General features: G+C 29.0%; 1 protein-coding gene across 2 annotated transcripts in view; it reads left to right on the forward strand.

Moving 5' to 3' along the window:
* Positions 1 to 25,052, forward strand: part of PGAP1 (GPI inositol-deacylase) — a 92,251-nt gene that overhangs the window by 19,600 nt on the left and 47,599 nt on the right. The window contains exons 3-5 of one of the 2 annotated variants that reach the window (XM_075375244.1): positions 9,882 to 9,914; positions 17,980 to 18,197; positions 19,062 to 19,313. In XM_075375244.1, the coding sequence (XP_075231359.1) occupies positions 9,882 to 9,914; positions 17,980 to 18,197; positions 19,062 to 19,313 (503 nt within the window). The remainder of the gene's footprint in view (positions 1 to 9,881; positions 9,915 to 17,979; positions 18,198 to 19,061; positions 19,314 to 25,052) is intronic. The other variant, XM_075375245.1, reaches the window with a different exon arrangement.

Consider the following 25,052-nt stretch of genomic DNA (forward strand, 5'->3'; position numbering starts at 1 on the left):
TGGTTGACGACTTTTCCTCAAACTTTTTATGTTCAAGGAATATTCAAGCTTCCAAATCGTTAGCAAAAGTTTGTAGATCGTGCAGGAGACTATATAGAGAAATGATGAAGGTGAATTGTGTATATGTATTTTTTATTTTTATTTTTTTATTTATGAGGCCACATTGACCACTTTAGTCATCCTTATTTCAGTTCCTCTTGAATTTCTGTATTAGTCTGGCCTTTTTATTTTCCCAGTATTTCTTCATTCTATCAAATTGTTGCTTTCTGGTCTCGTCTGTGACCTCCACTTTGTTTTGCCTTTATAATTTTTTAATGTTGAATCTATTGTTTTTGAAGTACATAGTTAATTTTCATTTTATCACAGGTGTCCTCAACTCTCAAGCCAATTTCTTGAAGATCTCTTTGGGTTTCTCCAACATATTTTCCACAGGTTTTTTTTTTTATTAATATTCCTTGTGACCAGTTTTTTAGAATTCAATTCTCAGGCATTCTTAATACGTGGAAAAAATGGGAAATCCTTTGTTTTTTCATTGTACTGAGAATCGGGTCGACTTGTTTGCAGACTGCCTCATTTTTGACCGTAAACCATCCTTTGATAACTTTTATTTAAACAAGTTCTTATAATTTGCTTTTCTGTTTTAAGTAATTGGTGCATTTTACTTTCATTCTTAATCTGAAAGATAGTCTCACAAGCATAATGCGTCACCGAAAGAACTGCTATGTTATAATGAATTTTGGATTTTATTGAAAGACATTTTCTATAGTATGTTTACCAAGTTAGACTTTCTGCCCTTTTAATTTTAGTTATTCTGTTTTGCCACGTTTGTTTTTCCTTCAATGTGAAGTGAATGATTTCACCTAAGTATTTAAATTGTTCAACTATTTTTATTTCTTTATCGTTAAGTTTGATTTTGCTTAGAGGGAATTGATGGCCACTATTTCTATCTTTTCATAAGAAATTTTCAGGCCAATCCTTTGGGAAATTTTTTCTAGGCTGGTGATTTGTTTGTAAACCTCTTCCATATTTAATGATAGTAGGCCAAATCATCAGCAAATCCTAACATATTAGTTTTTATTGAATTTTTACCTGTTGCTATTACTGTTTTAATGAGATTTTCCTTTTGTCAAAATTTAATTATGTAGTCCAGTGTAATATTGAATAGTAGTGGGGAAAGTCCATCATCTTGTCTCAATCCGGTCTTTATCAGGAACGGTTCAGACATCTCCCCTCTAAATTTAACGTTGGGTTGTGTGTTCACCCGCGTATTTTACAAGACATTTGATTTTTGAGAAATTTACTAAAACTAATTCATAGACTTTGTTTAAATTTTATGTAGTTTTAATCTGGAAATTTTGACAAAAACAATCTCCTACATTTAAGAGGATTTGACTGAAAATTGATACGTAGATAATTTTAAATAGCATTGGATTGCATCACTGAAATTTTTTAACCAATTAATTTGAAGATGGAAAGGAAATAATGAAAGTAAAATACTGTTTGTTTTAAATAGGAACTTTGTGATTACTTGTTTATAACATTAATCTTATAACTTTTAGTTATGAAAACTATCGATTGATGATCAATTATTATGAAGAGTTTACTTCTTTAGTCACCTCTTGGAAAATGGATATTTTGATCACTTTCATAATTTTTCTTTATTTTCACTGTGGTTGACTGAAAAGGTTTACTGTTCACAGAAAAGCTAATATTAATTTATATAAAACTTTTATTTCTGTGATTGGATTACAACTTACTCTTTAATAAATGAGTAATGCAGTGTGCTGGATGTTTCTATTTGTGTGAATTTGAGTGTGTATGAGCTTACAGATTTGGATCATGTCCTTGACTTGCTGCCAGGGAATATCATTAAGTCATTCCCAATTTAAACTGCAATGAATGTGTACATTTACTTGATTTATGTAGTGTAAATCTGAAATCTTATTAACTTTCATTGATGTTAGATTCAATGTTTCTTATTACTTACATGTAAGGGAGTATTATGACAGTCTGTTTATTCATAAAAATAAAATATTCAACTGCTTTTTAGTTGTTTATTATTTATATTTATTAATATTATTATAACATTTGTAAATATGCAACCTTGGCTATGTTTCAGCCCTTTACAAAAAACAGAAATCTTAAAATTGGGAGTAAAATAATAATTTTCCCGATTTATTCGGTTGGTTGATGTCCTTTCTCATGTTCTATCCTTCTCATTCTTTCTTGTTAAATGATCTCATCTTTCCAATTTTTGGATCTACAGTTGTAGGTTTGACCCAGCCATATCTTCCATGCTGGTGTTGCCAGAATTTTGATGATAGAACCAATGCATAATTGGGTTGAAGCGCCTGTTGGTCATTCTGGCCTCCTAATATCTCTCCTAAAAAAAAAAAGTATATCACTTAATTTAATACAGTAGCACTAGATTTTAAATATTAGTCACTAAGTATCTATTGAACTCTACTTTGATATTTTTTTACAGAAATGCAAAAAGTTTGTTTGTATGTACATAAGAAAATGAGAGAGTGAGAAGGAGAGGGAGAGTTAATGAATGTGTGAGCCCAAATAGAAGGAATTTAATTATTTTTTTATTTATTTACATTCCAGGTAAACGTAAGACCCAAACAGACTTTTTTTACATTTAATCTCCCAATACATTGCATAAGATATCTCCCAATACATTGCATTGCACAAGAGATTAACTTACTTCTAATAAGTGTAAAGTTTTACTTTACACTTGTAAAATTTAGTTTAATTTGTTGTTTAAATGTTCATAGTTTTGAATTATTTATTTTTTAATGTATGTATTGCAATCTTGTTTGTAAAGATAGTAATTAATTACTGTTATTATACTCAGTCATGTAAATAGACAGTGAAACTATAAATAAGACATAAAATTAATTGTTTTGTAGAACATTATATTTGATGTCATGAATAAGAAGTACAAGAGAGATTGAGAGATTCACTCTGCTGACTGAGAACAGAGAGAGAGTAATTAAATTAAATTATTTTATTTCATGACAGTGTTAGGACATAGTGGTGTTTTTTCTTTATAATCAGGCCAACATAAGTATTTGAAATCTTAAATTGATTATTAATGAAACTGATCGAAAACAAATAGAAATAGCAACTTTTAGATAGGATAATAACTGATTTGAAAAAACCCCTTTCGGCATGCTGGAAGGCAGAGGTAGATTTCACCATTGCTTAATAGAGGATAAAAAATATTTCCACCTTAAAATGAAGAAAAAATTCAAATTTACTCAATACGATAATGGTTGCATGTGAAAAAAAGTTTCACATGTTAAGTTTACGACAAGCCCATCTTCTTACAATTCCAGTTTAATTTTGGTCATCCCTTGCCGTAAGTGTTAGTCATATCAAAAATTGTTACCGACAGGATTTAGGTAATGTTTAGAGGACTAGCGGCGACCACTTTAAATCGATTCGATACTGTGCCTATTAAGGGAGATAAGATTTTTGTCTTCGAAACCCCATTTTTTCCAACCCCCTTGGCCAATGGTTGGTGATATTAAAAACTTTACCTACTTCATAAGTCTAGGCCCTTATTCAAAGAATAGTAGGAACTTTAAACAAATTCGATATTTTGCTTAATAAGAAAGTTAGAGCGATATTTTGTTTATTTCGAAAAAGCCCCCCCCCCCCATTTCCATCCCCATGGGCCAATTTTGCCCATTAACAAACTCGATCGAGATTTTGGGTTGTTATATTTTATGCATCAATTTGAAAGTGATTGGCGCAAAATTACGACAGTTATCGTGTCCACAAGTAAATGAAATATATATATAAACTTTTGAGCTGATAGTGGTTTTGAGATCTGGGGTTTTGAAATGCGAAGATATGTCGAAATTTTCCGGAAGTCGAATCATGGTGCCCATTACAATGTGTAGCTTTCTTATGAAATTTACCTAAAACATTAGATTGTCCAAAAATATAATGAAATGAACTATTTTGTAATTTTGGGGGGTTTACCCATTTAAAACCCTTTAAAATTGGGTAATTCATTCGGTTTGAAAAATAGATATTTTACATAAAAATAAAAACAGTAATTTATTTTTAATTATTAAAGATCTTTTATACTGATTTTGAATAAAAGTCCATTTAAAAACATGACCTCGTTTATGTTAGAGTGAACATCGGATCTTTAATTATTAAATATCACGTCATTATTTACAAATCATTTAAATGTAAAGGGATGCGTTGATATTAAAGTGCAAGCTGCCCTATCCTATTCGTATTGTATTATAATATAATATTAAATTTAAACTTGTTTTCATATTGTAATTTATTATAAGTGTTTCATTACGCGTGTATACGTATTTTTTTTTATAAATTTTGTTTTTAATATTAATAATATTAAATTCTATTAATATCAATTTTTAATATTATTACGTTCTATTAAATGAAATGTTTTATCTCTTTAATTTTTAAATAACATAATATTTTTTATTACTTTAGGCTGGAAACATCGTTTATAATTCTGTTTTGTAGTATGGCATTATAATATAAACAACAAATATTTATTTATGTAACCTTTTACTTCAGGTTATCATTTTTTTCTGTTTAGCCTCCGGAACTACCGTAAGGTATTACTCCAGAGTATGAATGAGGAGGATGATTTATATGAATGTAAATGAAGTGTAGTCTTGTACACTCACTCTCAGGTAGACCATTCCTGAGATGTGTGGTTAATTGAAACCCAACCACCAAAGAACACTGGTATCCACTATCTAGTATTCAAATCCGTAAAAATGTTATTTTTGCCTTTGCTAGGATTTGAACCTTAGAACTCTTGACTTTGAAATTAGCTCATTTCCGATGACGAGTTAACCACTAGACCAACCCGGCGAGTGTATCAATTAAGTCTGCTACTCTTCAAGATTTGCGAAATTGAATTGTTACAGTAGTGAATTCAATAACCAGGGACCAGTTACCAATAAAAATAATTTTTTACTTATAAATTTCGTTTTTCACATTCTTGTACGAAGTACAATAATGTGAAAATTTCGTTTGACTATCCCTGAATCCATTTTGACTTTACAACGTGATGTCTGTGCGTACGTATGTGCGTATGTATCTCGCATAATTCAAAAACGATTAGACGTAGAATGTTGAAATTTTGGATTTAGGACTGTTGTAACATTTAATTGTGCACCTCCCTTTTAATTGCGATCGACCAGACCAGAAGTATTTTTAACAGCAGTAGTAAGTCCTCATTGAGAACTGTATGTCATAAGTGGTACTTATTTTCATTGGGTTCAGAGTTATAGCCAAATAAAATTTTAATTTATGAAATATTTGGCTCATACAAGGAAAAGGTACATCGGTTCGAATCCGACATCATTAACTTTTTTTTTTAAATGAAAAGTACATAAAATTTTGTTTCACCAAAACTTTTGATTTTTTTTTGTTATTGAATTATTAATTATTGTAAAACTCTTTTTACAATCAGAGGTTAATAATTATTAATAAATCGATGTAATTAAATTTAAAAAAAAAAGATTTCACTTGTGCTGAAGAGGGGATAAAAAAATTTTCACTTTAAATTTAAGAAAACTTCAAATTTACTTAAAACGACAATGGTTGCAGGTAAAAAAAGTTTCACATGTTTAGCATACAACAAGCCCCATCTTTCAGCAACATTTTGGTCATCCCTTGCCGTTAGGGTTAGTCATATCAAAAATTACTCCAGACTAAAGTTTTAGGTAATGCTTGGAGACTAATGACCACTTTTAACCGATTGGATACTGTGCCTATTAAGGGAGATATGATTTTTTTGTTTTCAAAATCCCATTTTTCCACCTCCTGAGCCAATGGTTGATGATATTAAAAAACTTTACTTACATAAAGTTTTCGGCCCTTATCCAATGAATCGTAGGAACTTTAAACAAATCTGATATTTTAGTTAATAAAAAGTTGTAGCAATATTTTTTTTTTCAAAAAAGCACCCCATGGTCCGATTTTGGTCGTTCATCAACTCGACCAAGATTTTGATCGAGTTTTTTTTAAGGAATAATGATTGGCACACAATTACGGCAGTTATAGTGTCCACAAGAAACAAAAGAAATAAAAAAAAATATATATATAAACTTTTGAGCTGACGGTGGTTTTGGGGTCTGGGGGATGTGAAACGTGAAGATACATAAAAATTTTCTGGAAGTCGAATCATGGTACCCATTACCAATAGGTAGCTTTCTTATGAAATCTACCTAAAAATATTATGTAAATAAAAGGTACAAAATTTGTAATAAAGTAATGCTATAATAGATTGAATAAAAAATATAAACTTGAAATAAAAAAAAATATATCGCTAATGAGTTTAAATGTTTATAAATTAACAAGAAAATATAAATAACATAATTATGTATAATTTATTAACACTGATGATCTAACTAAGATAAATCATATAATGAAACTCACAAGTTATAAATTAAACAATACAATCCTTATTACTGTAAAGTATGTAACAAATGACATTAAGAAATAATAATAATAATAACAGATGTTAAACTTCAAATCAAAAGGTGTTTTCTTTATTATCATTAGTTAATATCATTTTCCATCGGAAACATAATTGTTAAGTACAGGATAAACAACATAATTGCATACAAAAATAAATAAAAAAATAAACAAATGATAAAGAAAGAGGTAATTAAGAGAGAAAAAGAGGTAGATTGATTGGTTGATTGATAAACACTGGGAAAAAGAGAGAGAGGGACAAGACTTGCTTAATACAGCTATTAGGGGATGTAGGGATTTAAACCTAAATCCCAGAATATTTACATCTATACTTATGCAATTTAGTCTTCAAACACCAAAGTAGAGTAAAATTATGGGATAATAATGCTCAGTGTTAATATATTTTTTTATTCAATCCTGTTCAAAAAGATATTCTATATATTTTTTTTTATTATCTAAATTTAGCTTAAAAAACATTCTGTTTAACTTTAGACAGATCCTGTTTATATTGATGATAAATTTATATTAAACTACAGTAATATTCTAATTTATAAAATGAAAGAAGTATATTTTGTACTTCTTTTTAATAGAATTTTAATATTTTTTAATTATTTAAGATTACATTCAGAAATCCATTTGTAATTCAAATGGTGGAAATGAATATTAATTTATTTTTATCTGGTATAAACCTGTTTCTAAAGTGTTTTTCAGTGAAATATTAGAAACATCTGTTTTCTTGGAAAAAGTGGTTGTATGATTCATGTTGGAGCATGGGTTTTTACTATTTACTACAAAGGTACAAAGGTGTGTCTTTTAATTTTGCATCTACTGAAGTATCCATTTCTGGATACTTCAGTGTACAACAAATGTTTTTTTATTTCACTGTGGAAGTAGAAGCCCAGAAGTTTTGACAGTAGTTTGAATTTTACTGTAGGAAAATTATATTCAGAGATACAGATTTATGTTTAGTTTCCTGTGTTTTTTCATATTTCATGCTGCCAAATCAGTTAGATTATTGTATCATAAATCCTTTTGCTGTTATATTTGTAATTTACTTATAGACTGTTTTCATACATTTATTTTTATCTAATAAATAAACAGAAAGTACTATGGTATCATACAGTTTTACAAAGGAGATGAATATTTGAAAGATGGGACTCACTTCAGAAGAGTTCTTTATGGATTTATATTATTGCATTTGTCAACTGCAAAATTACTGAAAAAAATTTGGTTTGATTAGAGTTAAACGTAATGAAGTAGTTCGAGGTGACACCTATTTTGTAAGATTTTGAGATAGATGATCCTTATCGTTTTCTGTCATCAGTCAACCGATAGATGCACGGAATTCTTCATTATTTTTGGTTTAATCTTAACATTCTAATTTCAAAAAATATATTACTTTCAACAATCTCGGATGTACCTTTCATATATTTGTATCTCTTTTGTTTAGTTAGGAAGCAAGTAAAGAAAAGTAAAGTAAAAAATAGTAAAGATTTATTTAAAATAACAAAGTAAAAAATGAGTAGTTGTAACAGTGTTTATACAATAAAAGTAATAAATATAAACAATTATTTTTCATTAGTATCTCTGCCTCTTAAAAGTTTCAGCTTAATTGGTTTAGATATTTTTAAGCTTTAATTGTGATTGCCCAAAATAGCAACAAATGCTATTTTTTTGCAGTTTGTATATTTACTATATAAATTCTGTTAGAAATACTCATTTGTAGTTTATCATAAACATATTTAAAATAGTTTTTCCATTCACTATTCTTTTTGTGACTACTGATGATGATTATTTAACAACTGAAATGGGCATTTAAGTTAAACATTTTTTGAAAGTAGTTTTTGAGTATTTTCTTGTTTTTCAGTTTATTTCAATAATGGATTAACGTAGCTCTATGTTTCTTTTAGCAATTTTAACTTAAGTATTAAATCTGCATCTTAAATGCCTTTAACTTTTTTGTTACATCTACGAAATGTTCCAAAAGTCCTGCACCATAGGGATGTATACAATATATTTTCAATATCTGTTCAATATGGTTTCCATATAAGTCGAAACATAATTGAAAAAGGTCTCCCATGTTCTGCAGAATGTTGATCACAAAGTCAGGTGTTACAGATTGGCACTTAGTTGTGATGCCCTCTCACAGGTGGTTTTTATCCCTGATATTGACTATGTAAACTTGGAATTTTTACATAATCCCACATGAAACTATCCATTGGGTTTAAATCCGGGGATTGTGGAACACATTCCACTCCTCCCTTGTGACTGATCCACTGGGAGAAGTGTTCATCTAACCAGTCACGAACTTGTATATCATAGTGCGGGGATGCACTGTCCTGCATTAACCATTCTGGTTTTCCAAAGCCCAGCAAATCCAAAACAGTCAGTAATTCATTTCCTAACATTGCCAAGTAAGTTTTGTTGTTAACTGTTCCTTCAAAGCAGTAGGGGCCAAAGATCTGGTCTTTCTGCAAATCACACCAAACCGTTACACATTCAGCTCCTTGCTTCTTACTGTCGATAAACCAGTGAGGGTTACTGTCGGACCAGTACTGTAAGTTAAGTCGGCTCACCTCACTATTAACATAAAAGTTGGCTTCATCAGAGAACTTCAGACAAAAACTCTGGGTCCTCCTCCAACTGGCCGAAAAACAAATTGCCATACAGCAATCAGGATTGTCTTCTGACGTGTGGTGTAACACTTGCAACTTGTACGAATGATACTTGTTTTTTTGCAAGATCCTTCATACTGTTGACCAAGAAATGCCTACTTCCAAGCTTGTTTGGCAAATTGATTTTTTCAGACTTACAGATACCTTCGCTCAAACCCCTTCCACTACCTCTTCTGAAATGCTCAGATGTCTAGATCTCTTAGCATTGCCAACAGTACCTGTAGCCTTGAACTTTGTTAGCAGTTTGCCAACCGTTGTGTGCGACACTGGCTCTCGTTGAGGATGCCTCACATTAAATTCATCTGCAAATTGTCTATGAGAGTATCCTTATCTTCCACAAAGGAGAATAATCTCTATCTGCTCTTCAGTGGTCAACACCTTTCAGTCCTGCAACTAGAAAACATAAGAAAAATAGTAAAATCCCTATGGTGCAGATACTATGGTGTGGGATACTTGTACAATATCAACATTATATTCAACATGTGTGAAGTGATTTTTGTTTTTAAATTACTTTTTTGAAATCAATTTTATTTTATGACTCCAACAGTGTTTAAATTCATACTGTTTATTTATATTTTATGTTAAATTAAGTACACAATATATTTAAGGTTTTTTTTTGTTACTTTTATTTGTTATCCTTCTTTTTTTTTGGTTGCAATTTTCTTTTTTATGTATATACATATACATTTTTTTTAAAAATAAGTAAATATGTTTATGTTACAGAGACAATGTTGTCGGAATCATATCATCAGTTAGGTAAGCCAGAATAAAACAGGAAAAATATGGGTTCAGTCATATGTGTTGTTTTATTGAAAACCTTTTGCAACATTTTTGGGATGCTTTCTTTCCTTCTTTTATTATTTATTAGTAAAATCTTTGTGAATAATGGTGTTTGTGTGTTTTTCCTGGAACTTCATTGTTTGTATTTTTTTTCTTTGGGAATAAATTTTTTTAACAGTGTTAGAAATGTTGTATAGAATCAATTAACTTAATCTTAATAATAAATTAAGATTGTTTTCTTAATTTGTGTGGTATTCAGATGCAAAATTAATTGGTTAATATACAAATTATGTTTTATTAGAAACATTTTAAGTATTTTATTATTTATATTAACATTATTATTTATTGATCTCTGAATTATATTGATTGTGTTTTTTCTTTGTTGTTTATCTTTGCCAGAATTTAGAATTTGTAATGGTTTAATTGTTCTAAATTTTGTGTTTAACTGGATTTTTTGTCAGTCGTTCATCAAAGATTTTACAGTTCAACTGTTTACATTTTTTACCTTTGGCTTTGGGTCATTTCATACATACATTGTTTGCAGAAACAAGTAACTTCATGATAAACTGATTTACATTCTATTGATCTTGTCCCAACTTGTCACAATCTATATGCAAAGTGTCATGAATCTTTGATCTTTGATCTGCTGTCATAGTACCTGAGGCTCCTGCAGATGCCATTTTTAATACTTGTCAATTCAAAATGGTGTACATAATGAGTATAAATGACACTATAATGCTGATTCCTGAGTCTTCGCTATTACTATAACTTTTCATTGGGATTGCATCGACTCACTAATTCAACAGTATTTTCACATTGTACATTGATTATGATGTTCTAATTAATAATTTAAAAAAATAATAACTTACAGATAGACCTGTATATTAAAAAATTTCAGCTATATTATATATATATATATTTTAGGTTAGTGTTTTTGTTAGTATTTTGTGTATTTTGTTTATTTCACAGCTGTGGGATGATAGGATTAATTTTTTGGTAATGATGGAGTAATTAGAGATCTGCAGAACTTCTTTTACAGAGTTGTTTGTTAATATTTTTCTTACTTTCTAGCCATTTTTATGTTTTGCCATTATAGTTCATTTTTTTTGGATGCAGTTTTTGGGAAAATAATATTATTTTCATTATTAAACTTTATCAAGTTTTGTAGTATTTTTGTTAAACTCAGGATGAAATAGTTTCAGCAATTATGTATTTTATAAAAAACAGGCTAGAAGTTTATAACTGCAAAGAGGTATGAAATTAAAAATAATTTACTTCAGCTTTGTTTGATAAAAGGTGACTTTAATTTTTTCCATGTAGGTTTTCAAAAAACCTGCAAGGCAAATGCAGAGATGAAAATGATAAATTCTGTACAAATTAATTGTATATATTAAAAAGAAGTTGGTATCAAATTTAGTTTAAATGAAGGAAAGGATTTTATGTTGTATTTCTGCATCCCTTTTGTATCAGTTGAATTACTTCATGACATTTTTGCAATAATCACTGATTCTTTTTTTTTAATGAAGAATTGACTACTTTTTTAATAGGCATTATCATTAGCAATAAAAAATTTGCCATTAAAAAATGTCAAATTATAGAACATTACTAAAGATACAAAAATAATTTTTAAGTAAAGCTTTTTATAGTTGATATCAACCATTTGGTTATTTTTAATAGAAAACAGCAATAAAATATAACTTATTAATCTCATTTTTTGCATGCCATTGAGTCTGTGCTACATCTTCCCTCTCGTCTGTATACGAGGTTTGTAAATAAAGTAATGAGTCTAGGTTTTTTTGGCAGCCAAAGTGGCAACACTGTAAAGTTACTAGTAAACATATGATTATATGAACAGCTGATTTATATTAGGTATCAATATTTTTAGTTATTGTTGCCACATGAGATGTAAACAAACTTTTCATGAAACAAGTTTTTCTTGTGTTAACAAAAATGAGTGATTCTAATTATGAGCAATGTTGTGCAATCAAGTTTTGTGTTAAACTCTGTGAGAATGCTAATGAACATTTTTCAAAATTGAAAAGGGCATATGGAGATGGCACTCTCAGTCCAAGTTTTTGGGTGGTTTAAAGCATTTTCAGATGGCTGGGAATCATTTATGTCCCAAAAAAGCAAAAATGAGCAATCAAAAATCAAAATAATACTAATTTCTTTCTTCGATAGTAATGGCTTTGTCCATAAGGAATTTTTTCCTACAGGACAGACTGTAGATCAATATGTTTACTGAGAAATTCTTGAAAGACTGCGAAAAAAAGATGCCTGCATGAGACCAGCCATCAAAGAAAACTGGATGTTGCATCATGACAATGCACCTTGTTATGCTGCACGCTCAATTAATGAGTTTTTAACAAAGAAAAACATTCCTCTAATTTATCAACCACCTTATTCACCTGACATGAGTCCCTGTGACATTCCTGTTATCCCATAAAAAAATGTAACTGACTATCCGAAAGATATTTGGCTTAGAAGTTCCAACACTGCTATGATGAGTGGAAACTGTTTGAAGCATTGCGTGGCTTTCCAAGGGAACTATTTTGAAGGTGATTGTATAATAGGATTGTAAATAAAAAGTTTCTCTGAACCAGTCTCATTACTTGATTTACAGACCTCGTATGTAATAGGATGAAACAGGAGAACAGCATATGTAATTCTTTTATCACAAAGTTTTATTTGGTATTTTTAAAATAATGTTTGATACAAAAATGCTTTTTTCTTTTTAAGAAATGTTTGTAAAGTAATTTTATTTAGTCTAATTGTATACTTTTCCATACGTAGACTGGTTTTGAGAGTCTCATTAAAAAAAACTACCCTTTTCTGTGGAGATGAAAGGGGTTGAAAATCACAGTCATTTTTCAGTTTCTAAACCCTTCCTTTATTATATATTTACTCACTTTCCCTCCATTTAAAAATTGAATCATGTTTGTCAGTGATTGTGTACATATTTTTTTTTCCACAATAACAAGCTTACTACTCTATGTTATTGTAATATAGATGACAATGATGAATGATAGTATTCATGATAATGATGACTGTGATTTAGTTAAATTTGTCATTCAATTAGCAAAGAGACAAATCATTGTTATTTTACTTGGTTTATTTTATAAATTTAATAGGCTACCTATTTTTCATCGTAATACTCAGATACTGTCTTGAATTCTGACCAAGTTTTGTATATATTTAATTTTACTTGCCGTTCCTGCAAAATATTTCTCCACTTTATGATTTTTGAGGTGCCAAAAGAGAATTAACAGCCTATTGATGTGAGTTATGCGCTATTTAATAGATGTAGCAGAACCATCTGATCTAACATTTTAACAGTTTCAAATTTTGATTGTGCAGTGCATGGGTAAACATTATTCTGAAGAAGAAGCTTCCTTTTCTATATAAATTGCCTTTTTTTAATATTGTAAGATTCATTACATTTTCAGCCACATGCTTTTTGCTTTATGCTTTGTGCTGACTTAAAAAACGATCAAAAAATTGTACTTTTAGCATCCCAAAACATCATTCTCATCACTTTACCTTTGGGTCTTGAATATTTTCTTGACTGGATAATCGGAATCCTTCTACTTCATATTTTGTTGCTTGGATTCTGACTTATAATTATTGATCTAGGACTTATCACAAGACAATTTTTTCTAAAAGTTTATTTCCTTTGGTAGACAGCTATCTTTGAATTTTCTTTTGACAGAAAATCTGGTTTCTTTATGATTGTTGTTAAGGAGTATTTTAATCCCTCTTGTATTTGTTCTACAGTAGTTCAGTTACTTTGAAAAATATAGTGAATTTTTCCAGTGTTTGTATAACAGTTTTCTCTGTTGAAATTCAACTGTCTCGTTGAGTAAGTTCATCAATGTAAGTTTCTAGACTTGGAGTTAAATTTTCAGTTGACATCCCTTGCATTAATTTTTTATATTCTGAATAAAATCACAGTTGTTACTGAATTCTAGAGAGTTAGTAGATAGTTCCCTAAAATATGTAAAATGATGTGGTTGAAAAACTTTAAACTGTATATGAAGTCTTTACATAAGATTTTTTGAGATTTTCATACTTTCAGTTATTTTTACTAACTACTAAGTCATTACAAATTCATTGAGTTATGCACTCTTCTATTTAATCTGTTTGTGAATTCATTATATGCTACTTTCATTTCTTATTCACACATCTAACATTTATAGTTTATATGTATATATTAGGAAATAATAATAATAAGTTTTGTTTTGCTATTCATGCAATTAAAAAAAAATATAAACTACTATTTTTAATATTTATCATTGTTTTCAAATTTCTAATTGCATGAGTCTTGCATTGCTTTAAGCAATCTTAACAGCTTACTTGCAAAAAAATAAATGAATGCCACTTTTGCACAAGAAAGCTGTCTTTATTGCGTGGGCAATAAGCTCATCAAATCTGTTTCAGAATTGAGTACCTAGCAATTACATTGTTGGCAGAAATTGTTGTTCTCAAAACAGAGCTTAAACAACTTATACAATGAAATACAGGCACACTCTATTAAAATCATTTTCCCAGTTCATTATTCAGACTATGTCATCGGAACAAAACGTAAAAGTTACCCAACCATCAGGTTTTTATTTCATTTTACGTTATTACTTTTGCTGTCACAATCCTTTTTTTTTATCTAATTATTTATTCTAATGGGGGAAAGTAATTTTTTTGTGCTAATTCATGCATATGAAGTAACTAACACGCTAAATATCAATTAAGGTCTGCTTTGTAATTTCAAATTTGAACTTTTACGTTTATAACAAAATATGCTTGAAGATCTGAAACATTAAAATTTTTATTGTATAATGATATAAAGCTATCATATGTTTTACTCTTTGTGCACTGACTTGAGTTAGTAACTTTTACAATTATTTTTAAGTTCATGAAAATTCTGCTCTTTTTATTATCAGAAAAATTCTTCCTATTCTTATGTATTGAGTTTTCCCCTGTAAAGTTTAATGTTGAATAAACAATAGTACCATATTTTTATTGTATGTAAATACATGGTTCATTAAGATATTATTGCTTTTTTTATGTCCTATTTTTGGTTGTAAGTAAATAATGTTTTTTTTAATTACTGATTTACATTAACATGTACTTTTATGTTTTTATACGACTTCCTTTGCTTGTTTCTTCTAGGTGATGTAAATATTAGGACTTTTAATGCTTATTGTATGATATTGGGGTGGAGGGCTTGGGCTGTGTGTTGCTTGAATGCTGCTTCTTAGGGTTTAATTGAGTGTTATAAAGCATTGCTTTGGGGATGGAAATATCAGCAGTAAGAAAAGGAAAAAATTTGATCAGAATTATTTAAGGACTTGAGTAATAAAGATTTTTCTTGTAGCGTGCTAAAATTCAGACAAATATAATTTAATGAAAATGGAAATATAATTCACAATATTATTTATTATGTTGAATTGAAGTGGATTATCTCCATAAGAACTTTATAGTGTTGTGAGTTTAAGCATATTATGTTTTTGCAAGGAGAGGAGTTTAAAAATGTTATTAGGCTTCCATAAAGTAATGTACCCTTTTTATAAAGTTTGATATGCCAACTACCACTTATCACGCTAATGTTGATAAAATGTATTGGCAGACTGATTATAATGCTTTCAATTGTGTACATAGTTCTTCTTACTGTAAAAACAAATGTTTATTGGTTGCTCACCAGATTCTATACATTTCAGTTTTTATGAAAATGATCTACCTTTGTTAATAAAAGTTTATTCATATTATTTTTCTGTGATGTTTCAATAAATCATAGTACAGGATTTATATTGCTAATTTTTAGGCTCTTTCAGAACTTAAAAACTGTTCATTGAATTTGCTCTTATAGTTTATACTCTATTAAAATTAGACCTGTTGCTTTTCTTTATTGAATATTGTTGTGAATTGTTGAACGTAGCCTATAATCTTTTAGTCCTTTTTAAGGAGCAAGAATTATTAAGCAGAGATGGGATTATTTTTATTTGATTGGTTTTTTAAATTTATTTTAGGGCATCATAGACATTCACCCAGTTAAAATTTATTGAAGTAGTCGAGGATGGTGTTCAGAATAAGAAAAGTACTCTGTAAGTACGTTTTTTTGTGAAAGAAGGGAAACAAATTTGAGCCCTTTAGGCTCAAATTTGCTTTAGGCCATGTAGATACAGACATGTAGATTTCAAGACATTTTATAGATGAGTACTGTTTACCTTTCTTAGTTTCATTCCTTTATTATATGTTGCCATGCCTTATCTGGTCTTCTTGTTTATTTGTTAGTAATGGTTATACCTATCTTTTGATTTTATTTATCTATTTCCTGTTTTGAATAAATTGAGGTTTTTGAAAAGGACATCCGCTTGATTGTTGATCTGTTCATTTATCATCATCGTTCTATCGTTTAAAATATATTTAAAAGTAAAAAGTTAAGATAAAATATAAGTATAATCATTCTTAGCAAATAAACAAGAAGACCAGATAAGGCATGACATCAAATATAGAGAAGAGTGTTGATTAAATGCTATATAAAGATTAACAGAAATTTAAAAGTACCAGTACAATAAATTTTGACAGTGGAGGGGTTCTGAAACGCATCAACATATAATAAAAGAATGAAACTAAGAAAGGTACTCAACATAGAAACTGTAGTGATTTAGCAGAAAAGATAATAGTAATTATTATCTTATTAACAACATTTTATGCATATCATAAAATATCATGGATTTCACTTTGTCTAATACTGATAAATTATTATAGTTATTTTCTAAGAATTCTCATAGATGTGCTGAAACTGAAATGTAAATGGAGTTCTGTTGTATATTTACATTATTTTAGAAAATTAAAAGTTTTTAATTGTTTGATGGGATGTGAAGTCAGTGAAAATTAAGTTAATTAACTTCACAACTGTGTTCTTTCTGTCAAAACAGAATAAAAATTAAGCCCCTATTTTCTACTTAAAAGAGTTAGTTGTTTTTGTTGAAAAGTATATATATTTTTCTTTTTTAATAATTGATTTCATAAATTGGAGAATTATGATTTTAAATTGATGTGGAACAGTAGATGAAGCCATATCTAGTCATTGTAAAATCCATATCTATCCTTAGAACTTCCTTAAAAATAAATGAAATTGACTTCAAAAAGACTACCAAAAAAAACTTTTTCAGTCTTTAAAATTTAACATTTTAAGTCTGCCATAAAATTAAAAAGAAAAACTATCATTAAATTACTAACCCCTTAATTTTATCCAGACTTCAGAATAATAAATTTAAAGACGAAAAAAATAATTTTTTCATTTCAGTTTTTTTTTTAAATTGAATTGATTACCTAATACTTTTATTTACCAATAAAATTTTATAGGTGTTCAAAAATAACTGTCTGTGAAACAAAAAGATTCATTCACAAAAATCCAAAGATCTTTCTCAAAAATAAGAAAAGGAGAACAATCATAAGAGACTACTACCATGTGTGAATTAATGGTTGTCACTCAGTTGTACACACATTACTATTGTGTGTGAGTTTTTTAATGTGAAATTTACATTGTTACAAGTGATAAAGTTGGAAGAGTTTTTCAAATCCATCTTTAAATGTACTTTTATATTTAGTTCTTGCCAACCTAAATATCCAATTACTTTTCTTAAACTTTTACATTAAAATAATGTGAATTTATCACAATGATATCAGACTATAAATGTGATTAACAAAAAAATCCAGTGCTGGCTATAATAGAAAAAAAAAGTTTAATCTTTATTTTTTATCTTTATAATGTGTAATTTTTGTTTTATGCAGAAGAAACTTATTATGGGACAACCAGCAGAATTATAATTTATAATAGTAACATAATAAATAGATAAACGAAAACACATTGCAAAAATAGATTATTTTTCTTTAGAAATTTACAGATTCAACATTAAGTCTTTCAAAAACTGATATATTGTTTACCTAACTAAGTATTTTTACTGTCTGAATAACTACAGTAATGTATACATTTCTTCATTAGCATTATTTAATCTGTATATGCATTATTGAAATGTTTCAGTGAGGTCTTTGGCTTCGGTGAGTTTAAGGAAGGCATTAAGTTCTCACAGTTCATACCATTTTAATTTCTTTTCTGTTGATCTCAATGAAGAATATATGGGTTTGTTTGGTGGATTTCTTACAGAACAAACAAGGTTTGTTCTTCATTCAATTCAGAGGATATTTCAATTATATAAATATAATCCACCTGATTCAATTGTTATAATTGGGCATTCGATGGTAAGTTTTATTTTAAAGATAAGAATTATGAAATTGCATAAAATGTAAATAAGCTTATATAGAGTAAAAAAGACTGTGTGTATAATGATTTTTTCTTAAGTATAAGAAAATGATAGTTAACATTAGTATATATTCTGTGTAATGAGTTTTTTATTGTACATATTAATCATTGTGTGCTAACTTAATGTAGATTTTTGTAAATTGATAAGCTGTAGGTTTTGTAGCCAAATTGTTTTTGTATTGAAGAACTCAATGAAGAATTTGATAGACCAAGAAAATCAATACTACATGCTGAAGTAAAATATCTGTTAAAAATGTACTACTTCACAATTGAGTTTTTCATTCATATCCTTATATATAAAAAATACTTTATATAAATTATCTAAGAGCTTACTTTTCAAAAGCCAACGATTTTGTTAACTTTTTTCTAGATATCAGTGTTGAATTTAGAGGAGCTAAGAAATGAAGGATTCCTTTTGAAGAGTGTCTCTCTCATATATTAAACCAATAACTCAAAGAAAAAGAATAGGATGGGATGGGAGTTTGAGTCTGTGGGTCAAGTATTAAAAAAATGAGCCCCTGAATCCTAGGAGATTCTGAACACATATACATGTTAGTGTACGTTTGTGTGGAAATGTCTTCTGGCCCTTACTGAATTGACCGAATGCAGTTTTCATTATTTTATTTTTATTTTTAATATGCAGTTTAATTATAAACATTTCAGTCATGATTAAGAATGCAGGATCTCGTGAAAGTACTTTCATGGTAAAATTAAGTTAAGATTTGTCTTGTCTCAATATCCTGTATGGTGTGGTTTATTTTAATAAAAGTAAAATATATATAATGTGTTTTTTTATTTTTCAGGGTGGTGTTATTGCAAAAGGTTTATTTTTAGAACCAGATTTTAATCCAGATTGGGTAAAATTGATGTACACATTGGCAACACCGTATACACCTGCGTTATTGTTAGATAATATGATGGCTAATTATTATGAGCGATTAACATTGTTACCCCCTCTCACATCCGCTACGTTAGTATCTGTTGGTGGTGGTGTACGAGATTTATTAATTAGATCTGATTTAATTTATACTCCTGATGCTGCTGTCTCTGTTTTGGTAAGAATATTGTAAATTTTATTCATTTCAAAGTATTGAAAGTCAGTATATAGTATTGTAATAATTGTGTACATCTTTTACATTTAATTTTTAAAATTTTTATTTTTTTATTAAAGAGTGAATGAGTTCTGCAAAAGTTTTTCTAGTTAAAATTTTTTGCATCTCCAACTTTTAGGATCTTTGTTTCCTGTTGTAAGGATAATTTAAAAAAAAGAAACTACTGAGACAAACTGTATAAGTTCATCATTTACAAGATTACTAAATACAAATATTTGTCTTATCATAACCACCCAATTTTTATTTTTTTTCTGATTACAGCTGTTAAGTGTAACTATAATTAAAGATATTATTATTATTATTATTAATGGTTAAAAAATAGCCTCCTGGCTTTTTATAGTTATCAATGTTTTAAGATGAAAACATTTCAAATTATGAATATTTCTGTTTTTGTATGAGTGGATGGTGTATTGGCTTGTGTTTGACATTTATCTGTATACAATAAATTTTATCTACTGAATTTGATGGGGTACAATATTTCTTTGTTATAGAGAAATTTCATTAAAGAGGGAATTTTTAAATTCCTAAAATTAAAGTATATTTTTATATTGTTACTCCTGAAAAACTATTCTAATATTTAAAAAAGAAATAGAATTAGGTTAAATTAAAAATTATTTTTAAAATATATAAGGGTGTATACTTAACAGGACATTTTGAAGGTCCATTTTTCAAAAAATTTTGAATAATAGACAATAAGTACTTAAAAATATTTAATGCTACTTAAAATTGATTAAATTTTTTCTTAAACATAATGTGTGTGGTTTTAAATTTAATCATATTTGCTACATTCAGTGTTTGATGTTGCAAAACACGAATTTCAAAAAATCTAGAAATTGGTTTTAATATATTCAAAGAAGAATATACACAAAAAAAAAAATCAAGCCGATATCTTCATTGTTACCGAGAAATTAAAAATAAAATAGTAAATTTCATTGTTACTCCATTTTATCCCTTTAAACTCGGAATTTCAAAAAGCACCATTCTTAGTGGGCAGTTACAGCATAAAAAGAACATGTATATACATTTTCATCAATTTATCCTCAATAGTTTTTGCTTGGTGTTGATTATGAATCGCTCACAATATGATGTCTTCAATTTTAAGACCTCTATTGAAAATATCCCTATTAAAAATATCTTGGGAGTGATTTGTTATAAGGAAGGAGCATGAGAATTTAGCAGTTTGCCATCTAGTGGCCTGAATGAGAAGTGCAGCACTGTAACAGATTATTATTTACACGTTTTTAATAAAGGATTTTTCATTTTTAGGTAACATTTCCGAATAACTGTGATTTTTACTTTTTTTTCTGTTTAGCCTCCAGAATCACCGTAAGGTATTATTATTTCAGAGGATGAATGAGGATGGTACGTATGAAAGTAAATGAAGTGTGTAGTCTTCACAATTTCAGGTCGACCATTCCTGAGATATATGGTTAATTGAAACCCAACCTTCAAAGAACAATAGTATCCACAATCTAGTATTCAAATCCATATAAAAGTAATTGCCTTTATAACTGTGATCTGTTGAATTGAGAGAGTATCTGAATCATGCAAAAGTTAGCCATCAACCTATTAACAAATACCTCATTTGAATTTTGAAAATCGGATGATTGTTTGCAGAGATATTATTAGAGTGCTCATTATACCTCCCAAAACAGCGCTCCAAGCTCAGATCGACTGTCTTTGTCTGTGACTGAGGGAAACATTGCTGCGGTATAAAAAGTGTTGAAATAGACATGTGATCTACCATCAAATAGAGGTATCTTTGAGCACTAATATACAGCAGCTCGTGATATTCTGTGAGAGCATGTTCATGTTAGAAAGCTTTGTACCTTTGGGTGCTGCATAACTTGTCCGACAATCAGACGGCACATCATGTTTCATGGTGCTGTAAAAGTTTGAAAATGGAAAAAGTCAGTGTGCGATAGTATTGTGACAGGAGATGAAACTTGGATGTTCTATTATGAGGTCTCAACTAAGACTCGGTTGTTTGAAGATTCAGAGATCTCCGTGACTGTTTGAAAATCCAGATCAGTTGAGAAGAGGATGGTGGCTGAATTTTTTATTGTGAGAGGAGTTTTAGAGCAAGTTGCGTTGGAAACTGAAATAGTATACTGTGGAATGCCTGCTTAAATTTGATTAAACTCTCAAGAAGCTGTGCCCAAACTCAGGGACGGAACCATGGTTTCTTCACCATGTTAATGGTGAAGAAGATCAGTGCATCACTCCAAAGTTTAATCTGAGTGTTTGGTCAGGACTGGAATAAAACTGTTAGAGCACCTTCCATGCAGTCCTGACGACCTCTCTTCATGTGATTTCACTCTGTTACCCCAGGTAACTGAAAGGGAGGCATTTTATGAGTGATGATGGAATCCTAAAATCATATTGCAAAACTTTCCTAGTCCTCTTCGTACTTGTAGGTAGTACTTGATCTGAAATAACTAGAAATGCTATAAAAAATGGCATTGTTGTAGCATGTTTAACACTGACACAGTATTGTTAGTGGTTTACTATGTGCCACCATTATTATTGCCATCTCTTAATCTTTTATATTGATGACTTGTTTAATAAGTAGTATATGTTTTATTTCTTGTTTAGAGATTAGTGCTCCAGTTTTTGGTAAATATTCACTATACGTTAGGTGAAATTCACTATAAAAGTTAAAATATTCATTATATTATTGATATGTTAGATGAAATTCTTTGTGGAAAACAGTAGAAAATAAATAAAAAAGAATTTAATTTTATCTAAAGAACAAATTAACAATTGTGATATAACCAACTAACGATAAAAACTAAGGTTATAAAAACAATTAATTAATTGCCGTGACTGCAGACATTTGGTTTGTAATAATAATAATAATAATAAAATAATTTTTACATAAGCAGATGTCATAAGGATAAAAATAAAAAAAAAGTTATTATTTTATACTATGCATTCTCTAATAAAATAAGAATAAAATTGAAAGCAATCATATTCATAATATAAAAGTAGACTTATAATTGTTATAAGTACTTACAATATAAAAATGTTAAAAATGAAAATATTACAGAAATGTATAAATTTTTTTTAATGTTTTTTATCAACATTTACATGAGACTTCACTTGAAAACTGTGATAATAAAATCACATAATAAATAGGAAAAATAATTTTCGATATTAATCCTATCCTACTAATCAGCATTTGTATGTATGTATGTCTGTGTGTGCATCCCCCTTAGCTTAGCACCGGAATGTACCGATCACTAGTGGAAAATCCCAACTTGTTAGTACATGTCTCATGGTGGTTAGGTGTATACTTGTTATAATATTATATATCGATATACTGTTTATGTATACAAAATATATATCAATTTGTATATTAAAGTTTTGGGAAAATTTAGTACTTTTTAACCAAAACCAATTTTTTGGTTGAAAATCGCAAATATCTGGAAAAAGGTCAGTCCTATTGCTCTGAAAATGTTTTTTCACCGCCTTCAATGATACCCCATCTGCTCCCGGTGGTACCTGTTGGATGATATTTTCATGTGCCCTCGGGATGCCGTTTGGAAATTAGAGAGGAGGTGTGAAGGAGTGCCACCATAATATTTCAGCAAACGATTTTCATGATTCAAATGGTGTATGTATCAGCAGGTCAAGCGCTAACTGTTTAATGCATCTGGTATACTCTTTATTGACCCGATCTTGGTTATCCGGAAATTAAATTGTTTAGCTTTGTGTTTTGATTGCACTCTCCAACCATAAAACTTACCGATCCAGTCTCTCGCTAAATACGCTGAAACCTGTTAGCGAAGCTGTAAAGTATAAATTTATGAAGGCTAAAAAGTAGAAAATAGAAATATATAAAAAAAAATTTAAAAACCACTCTTATATTAAATGCATTAAAAAGTAGAAAATAAAAAATATGTAAAAAGAATTTTTAAAACACTTTTAAATTGAATGCACTAAAATGTAAAAAATGATTTTAGGATGATATCTTATAATGGATTTGACAACAAGCTTTGATTGTGATATGTAAGATTATGCGAAAGTCATAGCTTCAAATTAAAAATTTTATGTTTTTTGCCAATTTTTTCTTATGCGTGACGAGTGGCCTAAAGTGAGGTGCAAAAAGGCATAAGAAAAAATTGGCAAAAACATCATATTTTTAATTTGAAGCTATGACTTTTCACGTAATATATCTCTATTACCATCAAAGCTAATTGTCAAATACATTCTGAGATACCGTCCTAAAATTATTTTTTACATTTTAGTGCTTAATTTAAGCAGTGCTGTTTTAAAAGTTGTTTTTTACATATTTTTTATTTATTTATGCAATTGTTTTTCTGTATAAAATAATGAGCAATAAACAAAAAGTAGGCACCGGAATTTACTGATCACTAGAGGAAAATCCCGATTTGTTAGTATCAATTTCTAGAGTTAAATTGCTAATTTAACTTAGACGTAATCAATTTGGACACTTAATAATCCCATTCTGAGATGCCACCTGTCAGGGCAACCCATCCAGAGAGCTTAGCTGTGGAGGCTGCCGTAGGCAAGCCCTGAAGCCTAGTATAACACTATGAGGTCCAATAAAAAAAACTAAATTATATTTTATTAGTGATTTTATTTATATTTTATTTTTTTTAGTGATTTTAATAATTACTATTAAGATGGTCGTTGCTTCATTCAGTAAAGCTTAAATCAGTAGTTCTTGAATTAGTAGCACTTCTTTCTTTTTCAGCCATTACCGAAAAGATTGTGTTTGTAATTTAATATATTCTCACTGATTGTTTGATTACTACAGTCATTGTGGACTGTGAATGATGGCATTTCATAGGGTTTGCACCAAAACCTTTTCCACTTGTTACTAATTAAAATTATTGCTAACATGGCAATGAAATTGATTTAAATTTTAATAATATGTAATCATTACAAATCAACCGACGTTAACTGTTTATTATTTCCAAAATTCTTCTGTTAAAATATCAATTAAACATTTTTTTATTTATTTATTAATATTATCCTTTTTTTATAAATATTAGATAATTGTATAATTTTCAATACATTTTCTATTGACCTTTATCAATTGTTCAGGTATATTTAGTAGCCATCAATGTATTTATTTTGTTTATAACATGATAAAACATGTTATTATTTACTAGCAGACCTGGTAATGCTTCGCTATTGCTAGATTTGAGTATATATATATATTAAATGAACACAATTGAAAATTTGATAAAACATTAACAAAATGAACATTACGGAACTTCACAAAATTTAACCTTTCCAATTTTCCCTATTATCCTTTCTCCCTTTTCTCCTTCCCCATTTCCTTTTTCTTTTTCCCATTTTCATTTTTACCATATTTTCTTTCCCCTGCTTCCCCTGTTCCCTTCCCCATTCCCCTTTTCATACATTTCCCCTTTCCTTTCCTCATTTCGCTTTCCCTTATTCCTTTCCACCTTCATATTGCCCCATTTCTCTTTCCTTTTCCCTCCTTTCCATTTCCTTTTCCCATTTTTCTTTTTTCCATTTTCTCCTTCTTCCCTTTTCCCTCTTATGATTTTTCCTCTTTCCCTTTTCTGATTTTACCCTCTTCTCTTTTCCGATTTTTCCCTTTCTCCCTTTTTCCCCATTTGTAAATTGGTCCAGTAGTTTTTTAGTCTATAGCAGACACATATTGAAAACATTGAAATGGAATTG

The sequence above is a fragment of the Lycorma delicatula genome, chromosome 9 (genome assembly GCF_047948215.1).
Source record: "Lycorma delicatula isolate Av1 chromosome 9, ASM4794821v1, whole genome shotgun sequence".
Taxonomy (NCBI): domain Eukaryota; kingdom Metazoa; phylum Arthropoda; class Insecta; order Hemiptera; family Fulgoridae; genus Lycorma; species Lycorma delicatula.